General features: G+C 41.2%; 1 protein-coding gene across 8 annotated transcripts in view; it reads left to right on the forward strand.

The window, feature by feature from the left end:
* endov (endonuclease V) overlaps positions 1–23,852 on the forward strand; it is a 63,142-nt gene that overhangs the window by 4,118 nt on the left and 35,172 nt on the right. For 4 of the 8 annotated variants that reach the window (XM_022740038.1, XM_022740039.1, XM_022740041.1 and 1 more), the window contains exons 3-7: positions 2,304–2,438; positions 4,562–4,601; positions 5,004–5,116; positions 10,955–11,023; positions 11,216–11,344. In XM_022740038.1, the coding sequence (XP_022595759.1) occupies positions 2,304–2,438; positions 4,562–4,601; positions 5,004–5,116; positions 10,955–11,023; positions 11,216–11,344 (486 nt within the window). The remainder of the gene's footprint in view (positions 1–2,303; positions 2,439–4,561; positions 4,602–5,003; positions 5,117–10,954; positions 11,024–11,215; positions 11,345–23,852) is intronic. The other 4 variants (XM_022740036.1, XM_022740042.1, XM_022740037.1 and 1 more) reach the window with 1 other exon arrangement.

Consider the following 23,852-nt stretch of genomic DNA (forward strand, 5'->3'; position numbering starts at 1 on the left):
GATGTTTGTGTCTAATGTTACATCATCTGAGACCGTGGAGTGTCCTTTCGCTGTGAGCACAAAAAGATTTTTCAAGCTGGTCAGAAAGTAGTTCAGCAACTTGAGCACAAGAATGCTGCAGCTTCTGGTCTCCTGAACCCTGTTAATACTCAGTGAGATACTGCAATGAGAAGGTCATCATGGGAGATGTGTTTACCTGTGCTGGTGCACACCTAAAATAGATAAAAATGTTATGTAAAATGTGCATGCAGCCTGTCAATGTGTATTAACTGTTAAAAACATTACTGTATAATTTCAGTAAAGCCAAGGAAAATTTAATTGTTTTAGGAATCCAGTTCATGAATCCAGGGAGAGTTTAAAATCTCCATTTAAGACACTTTATAACATTGGTTTTCATATTTAGAAAAAAGGAAACTGTTAACTCTTGTCATCATCTTACAAAATGCATGTACATATTCACAAACAGCAGGGCTGTGGACTGTGGTGCATTTGGCAGAGCAGACGAGCAGTAAACAGATGATATGTGAGATATTAAGGCTATATCAAAAACATGTGGCTCAGAAATTACAATACAAACACAGGAACAAGGACGAACATACAAGAACATACCTAGTCAGTGTTTAGTGTATTTGAGTATTTAAATAAACAAGAAAAATTTTTAAATGGCAATAAATTTAGTGATAAGTACATACAGTAATGGCTTGTTTAGTATTTGAAACACACGACTTGCAAAGACTTCATAGCCAAGACTTAAGCCTCACTTGTGACTTGCGAAACAATTACTTTGTCCCACCTCTGTTGACTTCTACTATGCTCACAAATAGTATAATAGACATTTTGATTGCACATATGACTAGGGCTGTCACGATATCAGATTTTAACAACATGATTATCGTGACCAAGAGTCCAAAGTAACAATATTATTGCATTATCAATAAAAAATTTGAAAAACAAGTGCTATCAGTCAAATTCAACTTTATCTTTGTTTATTTTCTGTTTTTTCTATTTTTTGGCAAATAAATTAGACTTAAATTTGTGTGTAGGGTGCGGTGGAGAAAGCGTATATAACCATAACACTTACACTTAATGGAGGAAGTCAGATGAACTGATGAACTAAAGATCCACAAGGCCTATCATCTGCCATCATTTGTGTATTATTAACACAATATCAATATTTCATTTTTTAAATATTGTTATCTTCAATACCGGTATATTGTGACACCCCTGCTTACAACGCTACATGGATTATGCTGGCATTTGTTCTGTCTGTAGCTTGTAAAACCACGAGTACAACATACCAATGGACAGAGTCTTGTCAAACTGCCATTTGGATTATAAGATTTGAAAATGGAACTAGTATTTTTGTTGATCTACTTTTAGTTGAAAATAATCTGCTAAGAATTTTTAAATGTGTTGTTAATATCTTTTGTTTCTGAAAGGAAAACGATGGAGATAGATCTCAGAAATGCTCATTTAGCCCTAAAGCCTCTCAGTGGGCGGGCCACTATATGTGTTTGATTGACAGCTGAGCGAGCAGCGGCATTGGTCACACAATGTAATCAAATTCGTGCTGGCTAACTGTAGCTAAGGACAGACAGTGTTTTGTAGGCAGCAATGGTGATGAATGATAACGACCACACCCTTTAGCATCAGTGAAACTCTACACTGACTGATGTTGACATTTGCAGGTTAGCTTTCACACTGTTCAATGTGCTTCACTGGATAGCAAGCAAAGATGCCACTTGAGACGTGTGTGTGCTTGTAGATGAGATATTTATGCTGCAGCACACAAAAACCATGCAATTTAATCTCAGTTCAACATTAAAGCTGGATAACCTTAATTTGACAGTGTCCACTTCTGGACACAGGAGGTAATCTAAATATATTAACTTTGTCTGATGTTCAGAATATGTTCACGGCCTTTAATCAAGTAACAGATGTTTCATTTTGTGCCAGATGGGGGATGTTAGTGACCATCTTAAACAGCTTGTGTATGCGTCTGTGGACTTGCCCTTACACATACACTGGGGTGCACGCATTTGTCCAAAGCATGCAGCCCCTGAAGCCAAACACTGTCACTGCCTGAGCTCCATTCAGGAACACACATTTTTGTATTCAAACTCAGTGCTGTCATTACAGTGAATTGACACAGTTATTAAGGGTTTTTACTCATGTGTGGTTTACAGGACACAGATGGATGTGGATGGACATGTGTAGAAATACAATTTTTTCATCAGCCACTGTACTGCCCTGAAAAAAAAAAGTCATAAACAAAACCCTGTGTTTCTGTCCCCTCCTGCCAGGTGCTGTATGAGGACAGTCAGATGGTGACCCTGACAGCCCCTTACATTGCTGGCTTCTTGGCCTTCAGAGAAACACCTTTCCTCCTGGAGGCTCTGCAGCGGCTTCAGAGGAACCAGCCCACACTTCTCCCTCAGGTCAGCTTCTGCACACATACATAAGTGGAGTGGAGTGGAGCCAACCGTAGCAGTGGCTGGAAAACTGATTACACATGTAATGTGGATTAAAATGTGACTTAATTGGAATAGTTCAAAATTTTGTAGAATCCATGTATTTGCTTTTTTCCCAAGAGTGAGATGAGAAGAATGATACTCTCATTTCTGTGAGTAAGCCTGACTTAGCATAAAGACTGGAGGCATATGGCTCAGAAATGCTGCAGTTAAAATCTATACCTAACTAATTAACATGCTATCTCAGTTGATTAATCTGTGCACAAACCTAAATGTAAAAAATGACAATTTGTACTTACAGACGTATCTGGCGACCTGTGTTATAGCCGGAGAAGCTGCACAGACGTACTGGGTCTGCTAAATTGCTAGCTAAACTGTTGGCTACATGACGTAACACTTCTAATACTAACTAATCATTGTTTTTACATTTCTTTTTTGTAAGGGTTACGCAAACAAGATCCGTTTTAGTAGTGTTGGCATATTTTTTCATTTTGGATATAGCCAGGCTGGTTGACCCCAGCTCCTGTCTTATGCTAAGTCATTATTAACTGTGGTACCACAGGAAAAGCCTTGTTGTGTACTGTACATGAAGGCAGGGTTCCATTGTCAGACTGAAATCGATGTAGGTGTACTTAATTTTTAGTGTACGCTGGACCTAGACTCAGTTGTGCTTTGTTCTTAATGCTAAAGGAAGCCTGCTAACATGCTTACACGTTAGAATTTGTATTAGTAGAACTAACGCACTAACTGCAAGTATGCTAACGTTAAATGCTAAATTGAGTATTTGAAGCTTGCAATGCTAGTATTAATCTTAAATTAATTTTGCTCATTCATTCTTGAGGTATCTGGGATAGACTGAGGAGACGAGTGAGTGGACATTTTGGACTTTGAGTTATAGGTTAGTTACACAGTGAACAAGTCTGATAACTTATCGACATTATTGTTTGTTTTAATGGTGTAAACCTTGCCTTACTTCAGGCGCATGTAAACACACTGAATGAATTGTAGTTACTGTGACAAAGCTCCTCTGTTCTATGTCCCACTGTTTCTCAAAAGTGAAGTTTACAAAGAAGTGCTTTGGCACGGCTGGCTGAGCGGAGCTATCCATGGTACTGAAATGGTGTTTATAATTCTGGCATCTAGACAAGGCATGGGAGTGAAAATGTCATGCTAGATACTATGAATTAAAGTTTTAAAAAATGAACGAAAATTTTCCTGAAAACGCAGTGTTTAAGTTCTGAAATTGTTTTATTAAAACTCATAATTATCCTGTAAATGTTACTTTAAGAGCTTCATAGTCTGTATAGACCCACTGTGCTTCGTGATTTATTTTCATGAATAAAAATGGTTCAAAAGCACTCAGGTGTGTGTGTTTGTGTGTGCGTGTGTGTGTGTGTGTGTAGGAACACACTTGCAGCCCCCACCCCCACACACACACAAACACACACACACACACACACACACACACACACACACACACACACACACACACACACACATTCAGTTTCACTTCAACTGCAGTCCCTTTATCTGAAACCTTTGAAGTGAATTTTTCCTGTGACTTACGATTCACTGCAGGAAAAATGTCTGCAGAGTCCTCTTCAATGTCAAGAATTCATTAGTGTGTTGGAACTAGAAGAGTTAGAGAATCAGTTTGAGGATCGTGTTTAACTTTTGAAGCTCAGGGTGAATGCTATCTCACTCTACATCTGCTACATCTGGCATTGTATCAGTCATAGTCGTGACCAACTTCAGCTTCAGACATTTTAACTTGTCATATCAGGGGGAGCGCAGGTGGGACTAACAACATTAACAATGCCCCTGCTCCACAGCCATCGTCAACATTATTCATCAACATTATTCATCACCATTATTCATTACCCCTGTGCTTTTCCTGCTATGACGTGTCAAAGTGTCTGCTGTACAAAGACCTGAAGTGTGGCACAACAGCTCAGGCCAGAGCTCACAGGGCTTTAGAAATACATATGTTACTTCCCCTTTGTGATGTTTTAAAAATGAACACGTAACAGCTTTTGTGCTATAGATAAATTAATTTAATCTGTGTATGTGTTGTGTTTCCTGCCCTGTAGGTGGTGTTTGTAGATGGGAACGGTCTCTTCCACTACAGAGGTAAGTAAAGCTGGTCTATACTGACCTAAATGTTTATTAATCTGCAGCTGGTTCAAAACAAATGCACTAATGACTTTTGTTTGATTAATGCTTTTTAAAAACCACAAGCCCCATGAATTAATAGGCCCATTTATTTTTGAACAAATGAAACTATAACTGCCCTGTGATGTCATTTGATTAAATCAGCTTGTTGAGCAAGAGATCAATTAAGAGTTAAGATTTCAAGGTGAGCCCAACAAGTTGTGTAGGTCAGTGGATACAGTTTGCCAGCTGTCTTGGTGTTCACCAGAGGTGCACAGTCTAGTATCAGGTGGGTTGAACTGTAGCCTGCCTGGACTCAAATCTATTTTATATCAGTGCTGACTCCTTGTTTTTGTTCCTGTCACTGTTTGGCCCCCGCAGAGTTCGGCCTGGCGTGTCATCTGGGAGTGCTGTCAGGGCTGCCGTGTGTGGGTGTGGCCAAGAACCTGCTGCAGGTGCAGGGGGTGTACAAGAGTGAGGAGCACCAGTCACAGGTGAGACAGTCACTTCTTTGATGTTAGGGCGTTTACACACCTAAAGCTTTTTTGCTCTGGTCCAGTTGAGATGATGAGTTTGTAAACTTGTAGCATTTTCCCCTTGGTTTGGTTTGCTTTCACACAGAGAAAAATTCAATCGAACCAAAATGCATCATTACAAACCCCGTGAGAACGTTCACTCCTCTTACTGGTCAGATTGTTTGGCTGGAGCAGGAAAGTAAACACAGGAAGAAGGTTACGGGAACCATCTAGCTCAAACCTGTGAGTTCACCTGCTAGTGGGCTCGGATCCAGTTCAGAACTCTTTCACAGCAAAAGCAAACACTCCAGAGTTCGTTTGGGACCGGATCAAGACCACCTCCTCAGAAGGGTCTTGGCGCGATTGTTTTGGTCTGCACCTGAGTGAGATTACTGTTTTCACACAAAGGAATCGTACCAAAGGGGAAAACGAACCAGGGTTTGGTTTAATTTGACTAAATAGTGCAGGTGTGGAAGCAGCCTTAAACTACCCTTTGACCTGACTTGAACTAGCGCCTCCGCACTGGTAAAAGTTGTGGTCGTAGTCATTATGTTTTCGGGTTGTCTGTTCGTCCTATTCTTGTGAACGCGATATCTCAGCAACACCTTGAGGGCATATCTTTAAATTAGGGGCAAACATTAACTTGCTCTAAAGGATAAACTGATTAGATTTTGGTGGTCAGAGGTCAAAGGTCAAGGTCACTGTGTGTGATGTTGAAAAGCTGTTGTGCTGCTGAGTGTTTCTTTCAGATGTGTACAAAAGCCTCTCCTGTAAGAGTCGCCAACCTTGACAAGAGTCAGTAGATTAATTATTTAAGTTTCTAAAGTGTAATCACTTTTTCCTGTTGTGTTTATTGCTCAGTGTTCTTAAAAAAACAAAGAAATGTCAGAAAGGGACGAGGCAAAGGACAGAATCCTCAATTGCTTTTTTAGTGTGTGTGTGTGTGTGTGTGTGTGTGTGTGTGCGTGCGCGCATGTGAACTCACACACTCATGTTTGTGTGTACACTGTTTTGACAGTGTGACTTTTATTGCAAGCCAAGGCCTCCTTGTGTAGCTAATGCTAATGTGACTTTTTGAATACAAATCAAGCTGGAACAAATACCTGTTGGTCAAAGTATACCTCTGGGACAACAGAATCTGGATGTCGTTAATATGCAAATGTTCACGCTCTTTCAGTCTGGAGCCTCAGTGACCTGTTGAGGAAAGAACAAAAACAAGTGGAAGTTAAGTCGGCTGCTGTCTGAAACAGAAGGATAAACATAGTAAATATTGTTTTTTTATTTAGAAAGGCTTATAAGAAAAAACTAACAAAAGGACACATTACAATAAAACATGCATAGTGTTATGCTCTGTCATGATATGCATCTGGATTATATTTCCACTTATGTCTCCACATGGAAATCTGGACTGTCACACTCTCCATTTCTGAGCTGGATTTCTATTAAAAATATTTAAGAAAAGATTTGTACATTTACATAACTTCCACATGTGAACTGTAGATGCATTTACACGCAGTGGTGCTAATGCATGTGTCATCCCTCTGGAAGATGGTTAAAATGGGAATGTCAGTGTTTGGGGAACGTAACCCGAAGAAAACCTACACAAACATGGCTAATGCAGAAAATAGCCCTGTTTTTTAATATGACAGTGATAATAATTGAGCTTAAGTGCTTTTCAATATGCAAATTCTTTGTAGATGATGTTGTTCTGCGGCAGAACAGTGATGGGCATTTCCTGTAATGTTGATGACAAGTGCTTCTCAAAAGGGAACCAGAGTGGAGGCTCTAGCAATCATCTGATCCACTGCTAACTCAATTAGCAGGCCATACACTCTCTGTTTATAACCCCAACAGTCTTCATGTAGCAGTGTAACATGCTAATCAATTCTCTGTAGGAGTGTATCCATCTCCCTCAATTACTGTTTGTGGCTTTGGCATCAGAAAATTGTCTCCGCTGTGGGAAGATCCGATCTCTTTGTTCACGCAGAGCACGGTCACCTCTGACAACGCAGTCACACACATCTACTGATGCAATCAAGGACAAAATCCTAGTGGCTCGGACATGTCCATTTTAGGTATCAGGTAGCATCGGCATTACACGCCCATGCTGCGACTCAAGCGATGGATCAGTTGCTGTGCATGAAATTTTAGAACTCCCTTCCCGCCCATATTGATGTAATTGTCACTCCCCGGTGCTCCGTCTCATTTGTCTACAGGCACGCAAAGACGTGCGGCGCCTCGAGTCAACACCATCTTTGGCGTTTGATCGCTCGGTGGGAAATTAGTTTTGAAGTAATCTGCAGAAACACAAGCCATATCAGGCTCGCCACCAAATTTCTAGAAAATCTGCCGTTTAGAAATAAGATTAGCCATAACCAGGTCTACACCCAGACCGGCTCATACCACTGACAACTGATACGCTGCTATACTCAATTAGATGTCATCGAGTCTATCTGAAAACATTTCCAGCTCACTGGCAGTTTTTAAAAACCAATATGCTGTCTGAGAAGTGTCTCTGAAAGTTTCAGACACAACTTTCCCACTTTTGCAATAATTAAATGTGCAAGTCTCAAGAGTGAAAGTTTGTGTGTATGTGTGTTTGTGTGTGTGTGTGTGTGTGTGTGTGTATGTGTGTGTACTTTTAAGCAAAAGTATTGTGTGGTTCTATATTACGAATACACAATTTGTTGCTGGAGGCCGTGCGGTTACAGAGATTGTCGTGTATTCTCCTGTATCCACAAAGTTACAGATACATTATGTGTGTATAACACATTCATCTTAGCAGCTAGTTTAAGAGATTCTTAAAAGAATAGCTCAGCATTTTAAGAAATACTCTTCTTCAAATGTCTGAGAGTGAGATGAGAAGATCGATATTAATCCTGACCTGGAGTCAGGAGGCAATAAGCATTTAGCAAACAACAACGGTGCTCAGAGACTCTCCCAGATCTTAGTGTGAGGCTGCTAAGTATGTCAGAGATTGTACCTATACATTCGCTAATACTAATGTATAGGTACGTTTATGTGTGAAATAATAAAAATGAGACCAAGTGTCTGTGTGTCATGCCTGTGCAGTAAGTTCGAAGCTGGAGTTGGGACGTACGAAGACTCCCAACACATAAATCCCCAAACAAGATGCATCGCACTGATTGGTGAGCCTTAGAGGTGGGTAGGTCGGTGTATTTCTGAACTTTGAACAGAAACTTCCAGTCGCCACCACGTTCTGACTCTAGCTCCTCTGTAGCCTACTCGTGCTACATCCCCACAATGTTGGCAGAACGGGAGGAACAGGAACACATCCTGTTGTTCAGACGTGGGAATTTTCAAGCTTTCTGCCAGCCTTGTTGTCACATCATTTAAATAAATTAGCTAATTTAGCCTGAATTAACTAATTTTGCAGTATTACAGATTTGGAGCCGCTCTTTAACAAGTGAAAGTAGGTACTAACAAACAGTGTACTAATGGCTTCTTCTAAATGAACTGAGTCAATTGTACTAGTCTTACTATCCAAATCACAGACAAAAGACAAATGCAGCATTAACGACAGATGTAAGAGCGGTCTTTATCTTTTCATCTCACTCTGGGGAAAAAATAATAATAAATGAATTTCACAAGATTCAAAGTATTCCTTTAAATGAGAAAAATGTAGCTGTAGTTTTTAGCTTGTGATGCCTGGAGTTAAAACTAAACAGGGTGAAATGGCATTTAGCCACGATGCTGCTGACTGCTGGAACCAGCTCCCAGTGGAGGTGAAATCTGCCCAAACTGTAACTGGCTTTAAAAAGACACTAAAAGCTGCACATTTGCCTTGCATGGCTTAGTTTACCACAAAATAATGGACAAAATGCCTTGATAAGAGGAAACTTCTTTGCAGTGTATTATCCTCAACAGCCAGTGTCTCCATTAAAAGACGCGCATGCATCCTTTTGAAGTGCCCTCGAACAAAAGCCTTCATCTCTACCTGCTCTCCAGTCGCCCTCTCTTACTCGCAGCTGAACTCCCACAAGATGTAAATGTAATGTGTCTGTACGTGAGCAGAGACAGGGGAGTGCAGTGTGTTTTTGTCTGTGCCAAGTCTGAGACAAAACAAACAGTTTCCTGTTTGTCCTTGATTCAGTTTTGGAAAATTATACCCTTGTTGACGTTCCTCTCTTTTTACCTCCAGTGTCGCTCTCCTCCTCCCCTGCTCCATCCTCTTTCCTCCTCTCACTTACTTTTCCTCCCATCTCATCTCTTTTTCTTTTTTCCCCTCTCTGTTTCTCATTGTCTCTTTCTCTTTCTCACTGATAGCCTGGCTGTAACTCAAACTAGTGTGTTATTGATGACTTGCTCTGTGTTTCTGCTGTTCTGGCTTCAGTCCTACACTTGCTTCTTAGGAGCCAAATCTCTGGCACACACACACACACACCACACACACACACACACACACACACGCTCTCGCACACTGTTGGCCTCATCCCAGCCGGGATCAGAGGCCCTGTGCGGCCCCTCCTGTCTCCCTGCTGGCTGCTTGCTGTAATCAGTCATAGTAGAGTGGACACCCCATCCATCACAGAGGCTAAGCTCCCTTCATGGCTCTGGCCCATAACCCACAGCACACCTGTCAACAGCGGCCCACATCTCTGTGTCTGACTTTGCACTGTGTCTTCAAGTGTGAGAATAAAAGTTTAGTTCGTACAGAAGAAAATGAAGGGGTCATTTCAAAATAAAGTTACAGTGAGTTCATCATCCTCCAATCATAAATATGAGGCATCAATCTTGTCTAGTTTGTGCTTTTATTAAATATCAAAGATTAGCCAGTCAGTTTATGTAGTGATAGTATTTTGACATCAAATGTGAAACAGGCATTAGCATTGTGTCTATACTGTTAAAGTTGCCATATCTTTAGATATATGTTGCATCCCTCTCTGAGAGTGTATACGATCTTTTCATTTGTATGTATTGTATGTGTTGTGTGAGCTATGAGGAGAGGGGGATCTGTATATATATATATATATATATATATATATATATATTTATCAAAACATACAGTATATATATATGTTTGTATACTTTATTTAATCAGAAAGTCACACTGAGATAGAGATCTTGTTTTCAAATGAGACCTGAGTACAGAAAATAAAATAAATAACAAAAAGAAACACAATATTAATAGAAGGGATACAAAATGTCAGTGATTTAAGTATAAATTCATATATGTAGCCTATTTATATAAACAACGATCAGAGTGTATATTTTAATGCATTTAAATATCTGCATTCAAATACACAAGCATGTAGTCAATAAGATGACAGATTATACACATAAGTGCATTCTGTAATATTAGGTAAAAATAGATCATGTAAAACAGTTACACCAAAAGTCAGGAAGACTTCTAAGCAAATTTTTTTTTTTTTGAATTGGCCTGTCAGTGTCAACGTGCCAACTCTCAGTCAGCGCTGTGAATTATTCCAGACAAATGGGGCGTGATATCTGAAGGCTGTCCCACCAACATACTGAGCCCTAAAGCAACACAACATCACATAGACAGAAGACATGTATAATAAAACAAAAAAAAAAAGTTGACAACATTTTGACTTTACTCTTGGAATCTACTCGGACAGTGAAAAAGACTGTTTGGATTAGTTTGTTCCCATTTTAGAATTTCGAAACAGCTTCACTTGGACATGAAAGTCGAGACGCACAGAGGTCAAAGAGAAAGAAAAGAGAGTGTGAACCTCTCCAGCAGGTTAATAGTTTGTTTCAGTTTGCTACTGTTTGCTCTGCCCTGCTGTACATCTTCTTTTTTTGACTTTGATTTTTGTTTCTTTGCCTCCGCAGATAGCTGCTCTGCAGAAAGGAGGAGACAGCTTCCCACTCACAGCCGCCTCAGGCAAAGTGCTCGGAAAGGTGCGGCAAAGGACAGACGCACAAAAATAGAAGCAAATAGTTTTCAGATCAGTGTTGTTTTGTTGCTGCTGACTTCAAAGAACACACGCCGTGCTAAAAGTCAAACTCCACAAAATGTGTGTGACGATCACAATCAGGGAGAGAGAGAGTGAGGTGGATGCTGAAAAGTTACCAGAGCTTCTTTGTGTCCAGGCGCTGCGGAGCTCTGACAGGAGCTCTAAGCCGGTGTACGTCTCCGTGGGCCACAAGATCAGTCTGGACACAGCTGTGCGCCTCACACACTCCTGCTGTCGCTACCGAGTTCCCGAGCCCATCAGACAGGTACATGCACACACACACACACACACACACACACACACACACACACACACACACACACTCCCACTACAGAGCTGCTGAAAGGAAGCTTGCCATAGTGAAAAGGCAAATTCAAAAGACTCTGTGATAAGATGTAACAAAAAGTTGAACTCGTCAGCTGTGAGGCAGAGCGCTGTGTTGGAGAGCGAGCAGTGATCATCACTTGTGTAACAGCGTCCTGCTGTGAGGCAGGGAGGTGTGATCATCACGCTGTGTGCGCTCTGCAGCAGAAGGGCCTGGGAGAAATGGAGGGAATAACATATGCAGTCAAATTAGGGATTTCTACCAGAACCAGCGCAGATAACCATGGAAACGGTTTTGGACAATAACATGATGTCAACTGTCAAGAACTGATCCAAGCAACAATGTGAGGATTTTATTTTTCAGCTCCAAAGCAGAAAAACAATCCTTTTTCCTGCCGAGGAGTTTATTGGCTGTATCTGTATCTGTATCTGTATCTGCTGCTGCTGCTGCTGCTGTCATATTTAGATAAACTGTGTGGACAAGTGAAGGTTTCAGTTGATGAATTAGCTTGATTTTTCACACGATTGCAGCGCATATCTATGAGCAAAATGCAAAAAAATCGCCAGTTATACATTTGCCTTGAGTGTTGCTTTGTGTATATCATCCGTCATTGTTTAGGTCCACGTTTCTGCCATGCACAGTCAAATTTAAAAAGCCAACAGGCTGCAGGATAACAGAGCAGGATGATTGATGTTTCAGCAGGTCAGTGACAGTAAGCAGAGAACACAAACAACCGCTGAGCACCTGGTAACTCGGAGGATGGAAGATACAGATAGGTGACAGATTAAAGGAAAAACCTGCATTAATGAGTTTAGAAACATGACAAATGCAGATCCTTCCAAACAAGGCGTGAGGAGCTCACTGATGTTTGATGAGTGTCCACACAGTGGAGTTCAGTCCAGTGGACTGGGAGAGTCGGCTCTGGAGGCTCGTGCTGGACCATCACTTTACTCACACACTGTATGAATCCATTTGAAAGTTTGTGGAATTATTTGAAAATCATATTGCTCTCTGAGATTTAATCATGAGGTTAAAATCCTAAATAAAGTAAGGGAGGCTGAATAAGGCCTAGAAACAGACAAACCCATTCCTCCTTATCTTATATGTGAAGTAACTGAACAGCTGTCCAGAGTGAGTTAGATTGCAAAAATAGAATAAATATGACATAACGTTACATTAGATATGAAAAAACTATGTAGTTCTGAAGTAGAGCAGGTGCGTTTACTCTCATGCACCACTATACCACTTACATGAACAGATGTGTTTGTGGCACATGGTGCAAAACTTACGTTAATTTTAAATTTTTTATCAAAACGTTAATTTTCTCATATTTAGAATTTTCTCTTAGTTATACAAATCTCATGAGTGGTCCAGGCACGTCACAGCTACAGCTAGTTTGCTCTTCCAGCCACAAGGGACTAACAATGATTCAAATTAAAGGCCTAAATTTTGATGAATTCGGAGATTAAACTTGTAGCCAAAATCAGCAAAAAATAAAACTGACTGACTGCCATTGGAAATTTAATATTCTGTCCACTGTTCACAATGGGATGTCCATCATGGTTGCTGGACACAACATGTCTCCTACCTCACTGAGAAGCCCACTCTCAGTGTGTGTGCGCTGGAGGACTTGTGGACTTGTGTATGTTGCACACTGGACCATCGCTGGCTTCCAAACTATTGAACTCCACCAATTTTATTTATCAAAGTATGTGTGCAGCAGAACTACTGCATGTGTGAAAAAAAAGTTGTGTAAAGACTTTTTGTCTCCAGAGGGATCTTTGTAAAAAATTTCAGCAGTGTTGGTTGGTGATGAAAAAAATCTGTGTGGAGTTAGAAAGAAGTGAGCTAACCCAAACTCTGTGGCCTGCTCTCAATTCTGCTTGAGGCTACTAGAAGCTCAAGGCTACATTAGCCACTGCTAGCACAATACACCTGGTGTTGGTGGTTGAGTTGCATTTTGGATAATGTGAGTACCAGGTTTGACAAGGTAGAAGAGTGTGTGGAATAAAAACAATTGTTAGTGTGGTGGAAAAACTATTTTAAACTTAGATTCAAGGATGAATGTGAAAACAGCTGTGAGCGGAGGGTGGATTTTCCTCCTCATGTTCAAACATCACAGAAAAACATACCTAGGTTTAGCAAAGGAATATGGAGTAAAGATGCTGTCCATTCGCTGTGTCCCTACTTTGTCAACAACAATATAGTATTGACCCAGAGATGGTGAATAAGATCACTATGACCTGTTGTCGCCTTCCTCTTTCCAAGTGTAATCTATGGTAAGTGGGTATTGAAAAGTAATTTTACAGCTTTCACGAGACCTGTTAAAGGAGTAATAGCTTTGACAGTATTTTGCATGTTCTTTATAAAAAGTTGAGTCTTAAAACATAAAAAAAAGAAAAACTTGACCTGAACCCGTCCTTCCTCCTCTTCCTCCCTCAGGCTCTTTTCTTCTCTGCCACTAGGCTGTGCTGTGCTTCTGCTTTTACTTCCACTGCACAGAAAACACACACTCATACACATGCACATGCACATGCACACACACACACACACACACACACACACACACACACACACACACACACACACACACACACACACACACACACACACATCTCAAAATCAGTTTTTCACCAAGGGAGCTGCAGTAGCAGCGGCTTACTCATCCCCTCCTGTGTGTGTGTTTATTTCATCAAAGTGTGGTGCGATGTGTTTAGCTGGTGGGAGGAGGAGGAGGAGGAAGAGGAGGAGGACGAAGCAGCAGGGACTGAATATGGACAGGGACACTCACCTTCCTCTGTCCAATCACTGACACCTCTCTCTTTATCTTTCTCTCTGTCCAACTCTTTTCCTTTTCTCCGACGTCCACATTCCCTCTTCACTCTTTCGCCCTTGTCTTCTCTGTCTGTCTCTGTCTGTCCCACAGATCTTTCCTATTCTCTTTATTGCTGACATCACAGAAAAAAACTCCTCACAGATCCAGTTCTGGTGAGTGTCATGTTCGGAGCTGAACTCTGCGTTTACGTCGCTCTTTCGCGGGCAGAGCGAGATCCGTGTCCCTCTGGCCTTTTGAAACCTCAATCACAACTCGTGGAGAAAAATTTTGAAAAAGCTGTCGATCTGACAGGAAGACTCTGTGAATTACGTAACAGTCGTCTTTTTGAAGTTTGAACACAGCAGAAAACAAGCTGCGGTATCCTCCCCTCTGTCCAGACACTCGCCGTGAACAACAACAGGAACAGGCCAGACAGGTCAAATTATAGATGCGCGAATACATAATATTGTCACATCTCTCTGTCGGTTGTACACACACACACACACACACACAAATACACTTGTACACACTTGGCCAGACTCAGCAGCTAAAGGTTGCCAGGGTGTCTGTGGCAGACATTGTGTTGCGGTTTGTATCTAGTTGTGGTTCACTGCCGGGACACACACACACACACACACACACACAGAGCAGCGGTGGGGTTTGTCAGATAAGGGCACAGCTGACACATCAGACTATGAAAAAGTACAAAACAAAAACACAAACACTCGTCTTGTTAATGTCCACAGACCGTCATCAGGTAATTCATACAGTGTGTTTCTATATATGGTATATGTATGTGGTTTGTCTATATGGTTTTTACCTGATGGTGAAGGTTCAAAGATGAAATGTGAGAACCAGTACCAGAGTTTATTCATGTTAAATTATCAATAACGTGGAAGAAAGCAGCAAAATTTCATGTTTGACAAAGTAGGAAAATAAGAGAAAAGGGAGAAAAACATATTAATCCTTTAAAAATCTTTTTTCATTCATCAGTGCTCAACTAATCATAATAATTATCTAAATCCAAAGTAATTATTTCAGATGAGGCTGTCTTAATATTCTACCATGGTGGACATTTATTAAATTTCAGTTGAAAAATGAGCAAAATCCAATTAGATATTGTAGAAGGTTTTGGATTAGCACATGGTGTCAGGTGTTACTTACAGTTTTAATAATCATGACTGACAAAGGTAAAGTGTCACAGCAGCTGGGTGTTCACCTCTATGAATTAACCCTTCACTCTGCCGTGTGTTCTCCCCTCATCCTCCGCCCCCTCCTCCTCACCATCTAATAAGATCCTCTCACCTTACATCATGAGTCAAGTAAACCCCTCCTTCCACAGCCTGAGAGATTCAGAGAGAGGAAGATGAAAGGGAGAGATGACATCATGGTTGGATTCTGCGGAGAAGGCTGATGTGTGAATGCACTGCAGCAGAATCCTATGTACCACAATGGAAAAACTGAAACACACACACACACACACACACACACACACAAACGCAGAGTGAGAGAGAGAGGAGCTCAGACTAATTCGCGCCCCATCTCTGCCTTGCTTCCTAACACCATTAAATTCTCACACTCCTTCTGTGTCCCACGCTTCACTTGATAAAGCCTAAGAGAGCATGTGATGGGAAGTAGAAGGCGAGCAGATACCTGACTCTTTTATTTTACTCCGCGGTCACTGTGACAGTGAGCGAGGTTAGAGGGAGGGAGCTGACACATCAGGGGGATGTGTCATCAGTGACCCGAACACAAATCACAAGTCTAATCCCTGTACAGGTATTTACCTGGTTTTGGTTCATTGTCTCAGAGTCATCTGGTGTTTGTCTTGGCCTGCTGCCGTCATCTGAGGTGGAACTGACTCCTGTGTTGATGTATTAATTCTGATCAGAAGAGTTGACTTCAAGCTTAAAGCAGTGTTACCATACATTACCTCATATTGGCAGATTTAACTACAAGCCCCAAATGAGAAAAGCTGCAGGACAATTGATGAAATAAGGCTCAGTTGTTCTTGAGTTGCAGGAACAAACAACACAGAATACATGTATTGTTAAATCTGTTCAAGGGATTAATGTCTGTGCACTTTTGACTTTTAATTTATTAAGGTGCTCTTGTCTAAGCTCAGCTGTTTTCCTGCATGGCTCTGTTTTGACATTCACAGATTTTTGTGTACCTACTGTCAACCACTGAGCAGCTCCACAGTAACAATACACTGTATTTTACACGTCCATCATTTCCTAATAATCTCCTATGAAGTTTTATGGAAAAAACAACGTAACTCGGCACAAACTATTATAGGTAAAATCAGGACACTGTTCGATTGGAACTGTCCAGTTTGTCTATAGGCAGGCGTGCAGTTCACCATACTGTATATGAAGGATAAAGTTTCCAACAACAAATTGATCATAAATAACTTTTTACTTGGGCATAAATGGAGCCGTTTTCTGAAGGAAATTCCTCTGAATCAAAGTGAAAAACCTCACCAGTGTTTACAGAGTAGCTGGATTAATTATCTAAAGAGAGGACGACAAAATATTTCAGTTTTCTCCTCCTTTAGTGTGGAGTTTGGAGCTGAAATGATAAGTCAGTCGAAAGGAAACTGGCTGTAGATGAAATGTTTAAATAATTTTTAAGCAAATGTCAAATATTTGCTGGTTCCAGCTTCTCCAGTGTAAAGAGCTGCTCTGCACGTCATTGTCAACTGAATGTCTTTGGGTTTGGTTGAACAAAACAATCAGAAACTGGAATTCTTTCCACTATTGTCTGACATTTTATGGACCAAATGATTAATAGAGACAATAATTGGCAGATTAATGTATAGTGAAAATAATACAAATCCTAATGGACTTATTTCATGGAAGGAAAGGGAGCGTGCACTCGTCAAATGATAAACAGTCGTCATTTGTTCAAGTCAAGTCAATTTTTATTTGTATAGCGCCAATTCACAACATAAGTTATCTCAAGGCTCTTTCCAAATAGAGCAGGATTATTTACAGAGACCCAACAATTCCTACCAAGAGCAAGCGCTAGGCGACAGTGGCAAGGAAAGACTTCCTTTTAAGAGGCAGAAACTCTGGGGATGTCATATGGATGTTATTGTAGTTCTCTATATGTATGGCTAATAAAGGTGAGATTATAATTCATGATGAATATTTTTCCCTTCTTTACCTTTTGTGCTTTTCCAACCTTTTCAGCGTGATGTTATAAATATATACTGTTTATATATATATATATANGCGAAGGGGTTATCACAGCGGTTACACTGACGACCTATGACTCCTCCTTTACAGGGGCACTGGCCAGTGATGGGGTCGCAGGTCCGAGACTCAGAGCCAACTGAGAAACACTCACAGGGGTAGCAAGTGTCCTCACCCTCTGGACGATAGTGGTTTTCCTAGAGGAAGGAGAGAAGACACTGATAAGTCATATATATATATATATATATATATATATATAGTCATAATACTGTGGTTGTGTGATAAGATATTTCACCCAGCATTTATGTATGTGTAAGAGACAGTCGTGACGCTTGTTCATGTTCTTTATGGAGGTCGTGTAGACCGAACCTTTAGAGGTAAATGTAGCAGCAGCAAAAATGTTCACCTTTATTCAGGTTGTGCTGCCCACAGAGCCACCTCACACATTCATGTTTTTTCTTGCTCTTTTTTTTTTTTTTTTCTTCCTCTAAAGAAATTCCTGTTAACTGAACTGTTCTATAACTATCAAAACTCAGAAATTTGTCTTTATTGCTCCTTTAAATCAGTAGCTGCCAAATGACTATATTTTTTCCTTGGAACTAGAGGAGAAATGATCAGGAAATAACAGATGGAAATGATGGATAAAATAAAATACAAACAGAGCAACTTTCTCACTTCTCCCTCCCACATGTTCAGCTTTGAAACATGCAGCCCTGTGGTCAGAAGCTCACTCCTCTGACCTCTCAGCTCAGACGTGCGGTGGCCTACACATATAAACAAAACGTGTGCGCACACCGGCCACACATACACACACACGGGCACATCTCCAGCTCCTGACTTCCTTTCCAGTAGTCAGTTAAAAGCGCTAATGGACAGCAGTGGAACAGAAACCTAATTTTCCTCAAGCTAATGTTCCTTGACAAACGCAGTAGTATCCTGTCAGACCTGCTCACTTGGGATTAGCAGGCCTGTCTGTTGGCTCTTGATCAAATAGGTACAAAGAATTATAAGAAATAGAGTGGTCATGAAGGGTTGCAGTTTCAAGTTCTATAAACAAAATGACACTGTTTTACAGTGTCATTTTATTTCGTAGTGCAAATATTAAGACGTATAATAAGACGTTTTTCAATCATCCAAGAAGCTTCAGCATTTCGATGAACTGCTACAACAGTATCTCTACAACTGACTCATCACTACTATACGTCCTGTCATGTGGTTGACGCTTCATAGGCAAGTCTCATGCTTGTTTTCACTCAATAGGTTTGTGCACATTGTTGTGTCATGTGTGTAGTCTTGGCCCATGTTCGGTCCAGATCCATTACTTCCCACCCCACCCCACCACCTCCTCTTCCTCCTCCTCCTCCACATACCCTGATGGGAAGACATCCACTGGTAATGGGACTCTGAGGAGCTGGCTGAGATGTACAGTAACAGCTTGTTTCCAGACCTCTGTCTGAGTGCTTTGCACAGAGAAGGAAGTCACTAATTACACTCCCTCTCCCTCTGCAGCAGTCACCTGGACACTGCTGACTCTCTCAGAGCCGCCCTGTACTGCAAAACCAAGTTCATAGAGGACTGTGAGAAGTCACCGTGCAGTCTAAAGTTTGTCTGGCTTTCTGGCAAACTGTTTCCTGGAAGTATCAAAGGGGTTTAACTTGTGTTTCTGTGCAGCTGATGTTTATCCGTTGTTACATAAAACAATCTCCTGCAGAGCCACGCATGCTAAAAACAACCTCCTTTACAATACTGTAGAGCTCTCTGGAAATCGGATGTATACAATTTCCCTGCTAAGAGGCGATAAATGTGGCTCCATGTTCCAGTCTCCATTTTGTATCTCCAAGCCCCCCCCCCCATCCCCCCTCTGTAGGAAGACGGGAAATGTAAAAGCTCCACAGCTGCACTCCCAGATTGCAAAAACAGATGGAATTTCAATGTGAGTGATAGGCGATGGGGAGCCCGCATGCATAGCATAAAAGAGATTGAGAAATGCATTCTGTGTGTGGCTACGGAGGAGGAGGCATGCAGTGTGTCTGTGTGTGTGAGAGGGAGATATTGCAGATGCATATTTTGTGTAGACGAGGATATATTTCTGTAAGAAACAAGGACTTCTGTTTTTTGTTGTTTTGTTTTTAGCGCGACAGTATGCAGATGCAAGAAATAATCCTGTACAGCCGGCCAAAACAGGATGTATGTTTTCGTGTATGTGTGTGTGTGTTCTCTCTTAAGTCACCAGCCCTGTCCGGTGTGTGTGACTTTCTTTTGATGTTTGATGAAGTCCCCACTTTTTCAACTTTTTCTTTCAACTTTCAACCTCCTTGTTCTCCTCGACTTTGTTCGTCCTCACTGTTTTTCTCTTCTCTCGCCGCTGTCTCTCATCCATCCATCTATCTCCACCCAACCCCCCCCGCTGCTCCGTCTCCACTCTTTGAATAATTCAGGCCTGCAGAGCTAGTGTATTTTTGGTTGTTGTCACCTCTGCAGTAACATAAACACAGCCCATATCAGTGAGCATTCACAGACACACACACACGCACTCATGCACACGCACGCACGCACGCAGACACACACACACACACACACACACATGCAGCTGTGCACACGCAGAACGTCACAAAAACGAAGATGCCAACAGCAAAGAAAAAAAAAAGAGTGTGTGAGACTGCTGAGACTCACACCATCACTGTGCTCCGCCCCATCTCTGCTTCGCTATCCCAGCAGTGACTAATAATATGTCTCACTTTTCTGTGTCTTCCAGAGTGACACAAAGTTTGACTGGCGCAATGTCACATGGATCCTCCTTCACTTGTTTTCTTGCAAGGTCCTGAGTTTTGTGTTTAGACAGTTAATGGAGTAAATTGAGGAGTCATTATGAGCCACACTCTGGTTTTTATTAATTTAATCATCATTTCCCTTCATTATTCCTGTTGAGATCAAGAATCTATCATTAAGCAACCTGTAAAAATCTGCTGAAGACAGCAGCATATTTACATAGTAGTTAAAGGCCCGTTTTGAATCTGTAGACAACGCGAGGCTCCACTACATCCTCTGGGCATCATGCATCAACAAATGCTTCTTTTAAAGCTGCATAATTGATTTTTTTTTTTTTTTTGGCCACTTGGGGACAGCAGAACCATCTGAAAACACAACACTGACCTCACATTATAAAGCTGTAATAGTGAAAGTGTTCTAGAACACACAGAGCAACATTAGCACTCATTTGAAGCCGTGTTTTTGGTCGTCATGGTCCTGTTGTGTCTCGGGCGATCTGATCACAAGTGGTCAGTTCACACCTGGCATTAACATGCGTCTCCAATGCGTCTCGAGTGACCACTTCCCCGCTCTATATGCAAATTAACACGTATGCGATGCTGTTTTTAGCCAATCCGACAATGACAGACGAGTCCATTGTGTTTGTATGTGAGGGAGAGAGAGAGAGAGGGAGAGGGAGATGGAAAGGCATGGAGGGGTTGAGCAAATCACTGAGCACAGCTGTATAATGAAATCAGGTTTTAGTCATTTGAAATAATAAAATGTTTTTGGTTGGTTATGAAACTGTGTTGGGGCTAATCAGACTGTGACAGAGGACGTCAGTAGAGTAGTTGGTCCTTGTGTTCACACTGTTAAAAGAATGTGGACATGTGGATCAGATCAGATCAGTTCTCAAAGTGTGTGATTGGCTCTCGAATGCTTGGGTGTGTTCACACCTGAACTGACAGCTGTACACCTGTGATCAGATCAGCTGAGATGGATGTTAATACCAGGTCTGAACGGGATCCATGATGCATATACATCCAATATTCACTCTCCTTTTAATTCTGTTTTGGTCTCCACCAACTTCTGAGGAAAATATCTGGCTCTTGAGCTGCTAAATGATTCACTTTAATCACCAGGTCACAACTAACTACCTGGTTTCTTGTCTCTGCAATTTGATACTGGTAGGTAGCACACGGTCAGTTTATCATAGCTTATTAGGTGAAAGCAAGGTACCTGTTGCATCTGGAAACAGTGTTTATTAGAGCAGAGTTTGTGGGCCCGGAGGCCAGGAAACCAAAACAATGAGCTAAAAGAGGCTGAAAGACCGAAGAACTGAGGGGAATTGCAGTCAGTCATTACACACAGTCAATTTATCCTTAGCTAATATAAAAATATATATGTGCACGGCAATGTGCGTATGTTTAGAAAGTTACTGATATTAAAAAAGTTCATGGCTCAATGTAGAGTGGTTCATTCATTTAATAAGGTAGTTGATACTGGTTGTCTTCTGCTGTGTTGATTCATTAAAATAATAAAAGTGTAATTTATACGTGTAGGATACAAAGATATTGGATAAATGGAAATTTAGATTTGCTGGAAGCAATAGTAGAAAGGTCAGGAGATCACCAACGTCATTATGATTCCTCCTTTGTGACCAAATTTGTTGCCGATTCATTCAATATTTATGGAGATATTTCACTCTGGGCTGTGGTGGTGAACTGACTGTTTGACTGAACGACACGGCCCTCAGGCTCTCAAATGTGCTCTTCTTTTTTATATCTTTGTAAATTGAACATCTCTGGGTTTTGGACTGTTGGTCAGACAAAATGAGCAGTCACCATACATCACCTTAGCTTCTGGGAAACTATTTTCTGACGTTTTCCAGAACCTCTGAATAGACATTCACAACTATCAACAGATTAATGAATAATGTAAATAACTGCTAACCACACTGATAGCAGTGATACACATCACTTCCCCATTTGTTCCTCTTTTAAAACCAAATTCTCTGGAGCAGCTTGAACGTCATGTTGACTTGACAGTGATCGCAACACAACACAATGTGTTTAGTGAAATCTGAAGGATAGATGAGTCTTGTGAGAGAAAGACAAGGTTGCACAGTCATAAAACAGTCATGTTGTACAACTGACAGGCTAAAACATCGGTGAAGAGTGACACCGCTGCTCTGCTGGCGCCAGCTGTACCAGTAGGCTTGTGGAACTTTTCTGAATATGCCGAGAGAATGTGACTGATTTAAAGTGGAGCTCCCCTTTGGGCCCCGAGGCTGTGTAAATGTTAATATATGGCTGTCTGACATTCTAGTGCTGCTGCCACTGGACTCTGGACCTCCACAGAGAGATTGGAGGAAGGTTGGAGAAAGACGAAAGAGCAGCCCGTGGGTGGATATGAGAGATAGAGGTGTAGATGAGAGGTAAAACAGAGGTATGAGGAGGTAGGACAGAAAAGGAAGGAGGGAGATCTGGAGGAAAAAGTTTAATGATTAGAGTGATAAAAAGGATTTGGCTTGAAAAAAGTAGACTGGCATAGCTGCAGGGCTTAAGAGGCTTTGGGGGGCTGGAGGATAAAGACCTGCCCCAGGCCACTGGACCAAAGCCAGGACTTAGACTCCTCTCTCTGTATGTGCGTGCGTGCGTGCGTGCATGCGTGTGTGTGCCTGTGCGTGTGTGTGTGTGTGTGTGGCCTGAATGTACCAAAAGCCGGCAGAGAGCGAGCACTGCACATCTGTTCACCTGTGCATTCCCACCCTGCCAGGGACTGTGGCCAGAGGAAACAAGATCTGAACTGATGGAAATTCAAGTCAAGGGTTTTCTTTGCTGTGCAGCAACACAGCTGTCACTTTCTCCTCAGTTTGTCACATTTACTTTCCCTCTATTTTCTCTTTGTCAGGTATACACAGTGTGATAATTTATGGTGCTACAGACCAGAGTGGGAAAATGTCTTTACTGCATTTGTTTTACAACGCCTAATTACAAACCAACCAGGCTTTGTAAATAAACGTTGTAAGGAGCTAAGAAGTAGCTGCTTTATTGGACAGATTTTTGTCGGCTTGCCAAGTAAGAGTATTTTGGTGAAAAGACAAGTCTAAATATTTGGGTTTTAAGTTTTAGGTTCCTCTTGTGCAGCTGCTTCAGTGATGTTCTCTCTTGCTTTAAAGGGTTGTTTTGACATTTTGGGAAATTGGCTAATTTACTTTCTTACTGAGAGTTTTTAGAGAACATGAGACTGTGTAACTTGCTGAAAAGTAGCCACAGTAGCTACATGTGACAATTACAATATAATGATAAATGAAAAAAACATAATATATGTAACGTATGACACAAATTCCGAGTGCACTGAATTGAGCAAGGGTGTATATTTATTTAATCGCTCATGAATTAAACTTTTCATTTGTAGCAGAAGAACAGAGTTATTTCTCATTTCAAAAACTACAAAATCTCACTTGAAAGAATTTGAGTTCAAGTTGACAAGCTAGGAGAGCTGTCAAAAAGTGGTGTACTAATGCCTTCAGCTGTCTCCGACTGTCACACACCCTCACCGTGCAGGTCATAGTAGTCTGTCGTGAGTCTCCCATCTCCCTCTATGATTGACACACCGTCCAGGAAGGGGATAAAATTTCAGAGTGAAGCTTTAGAGACACAAGAGTCATGATTTAGCATGCTAG

Source organism: Seriola dumerili, unplaced genomic scaffold, assembly GCF_002260705.1.
Source record: "Seriola dumerili isolate Sdu_G_001 unplaced genomic scaffold, Sdu_1.0 BDQW01000050.1, whole genome shotgun sequence".
Lineage (NCBI taxonomy): Eukaryota > Metazoa > Chordata > Actinopteri > Carangiformes > Carangidae > Seriola > Seriola dumerili.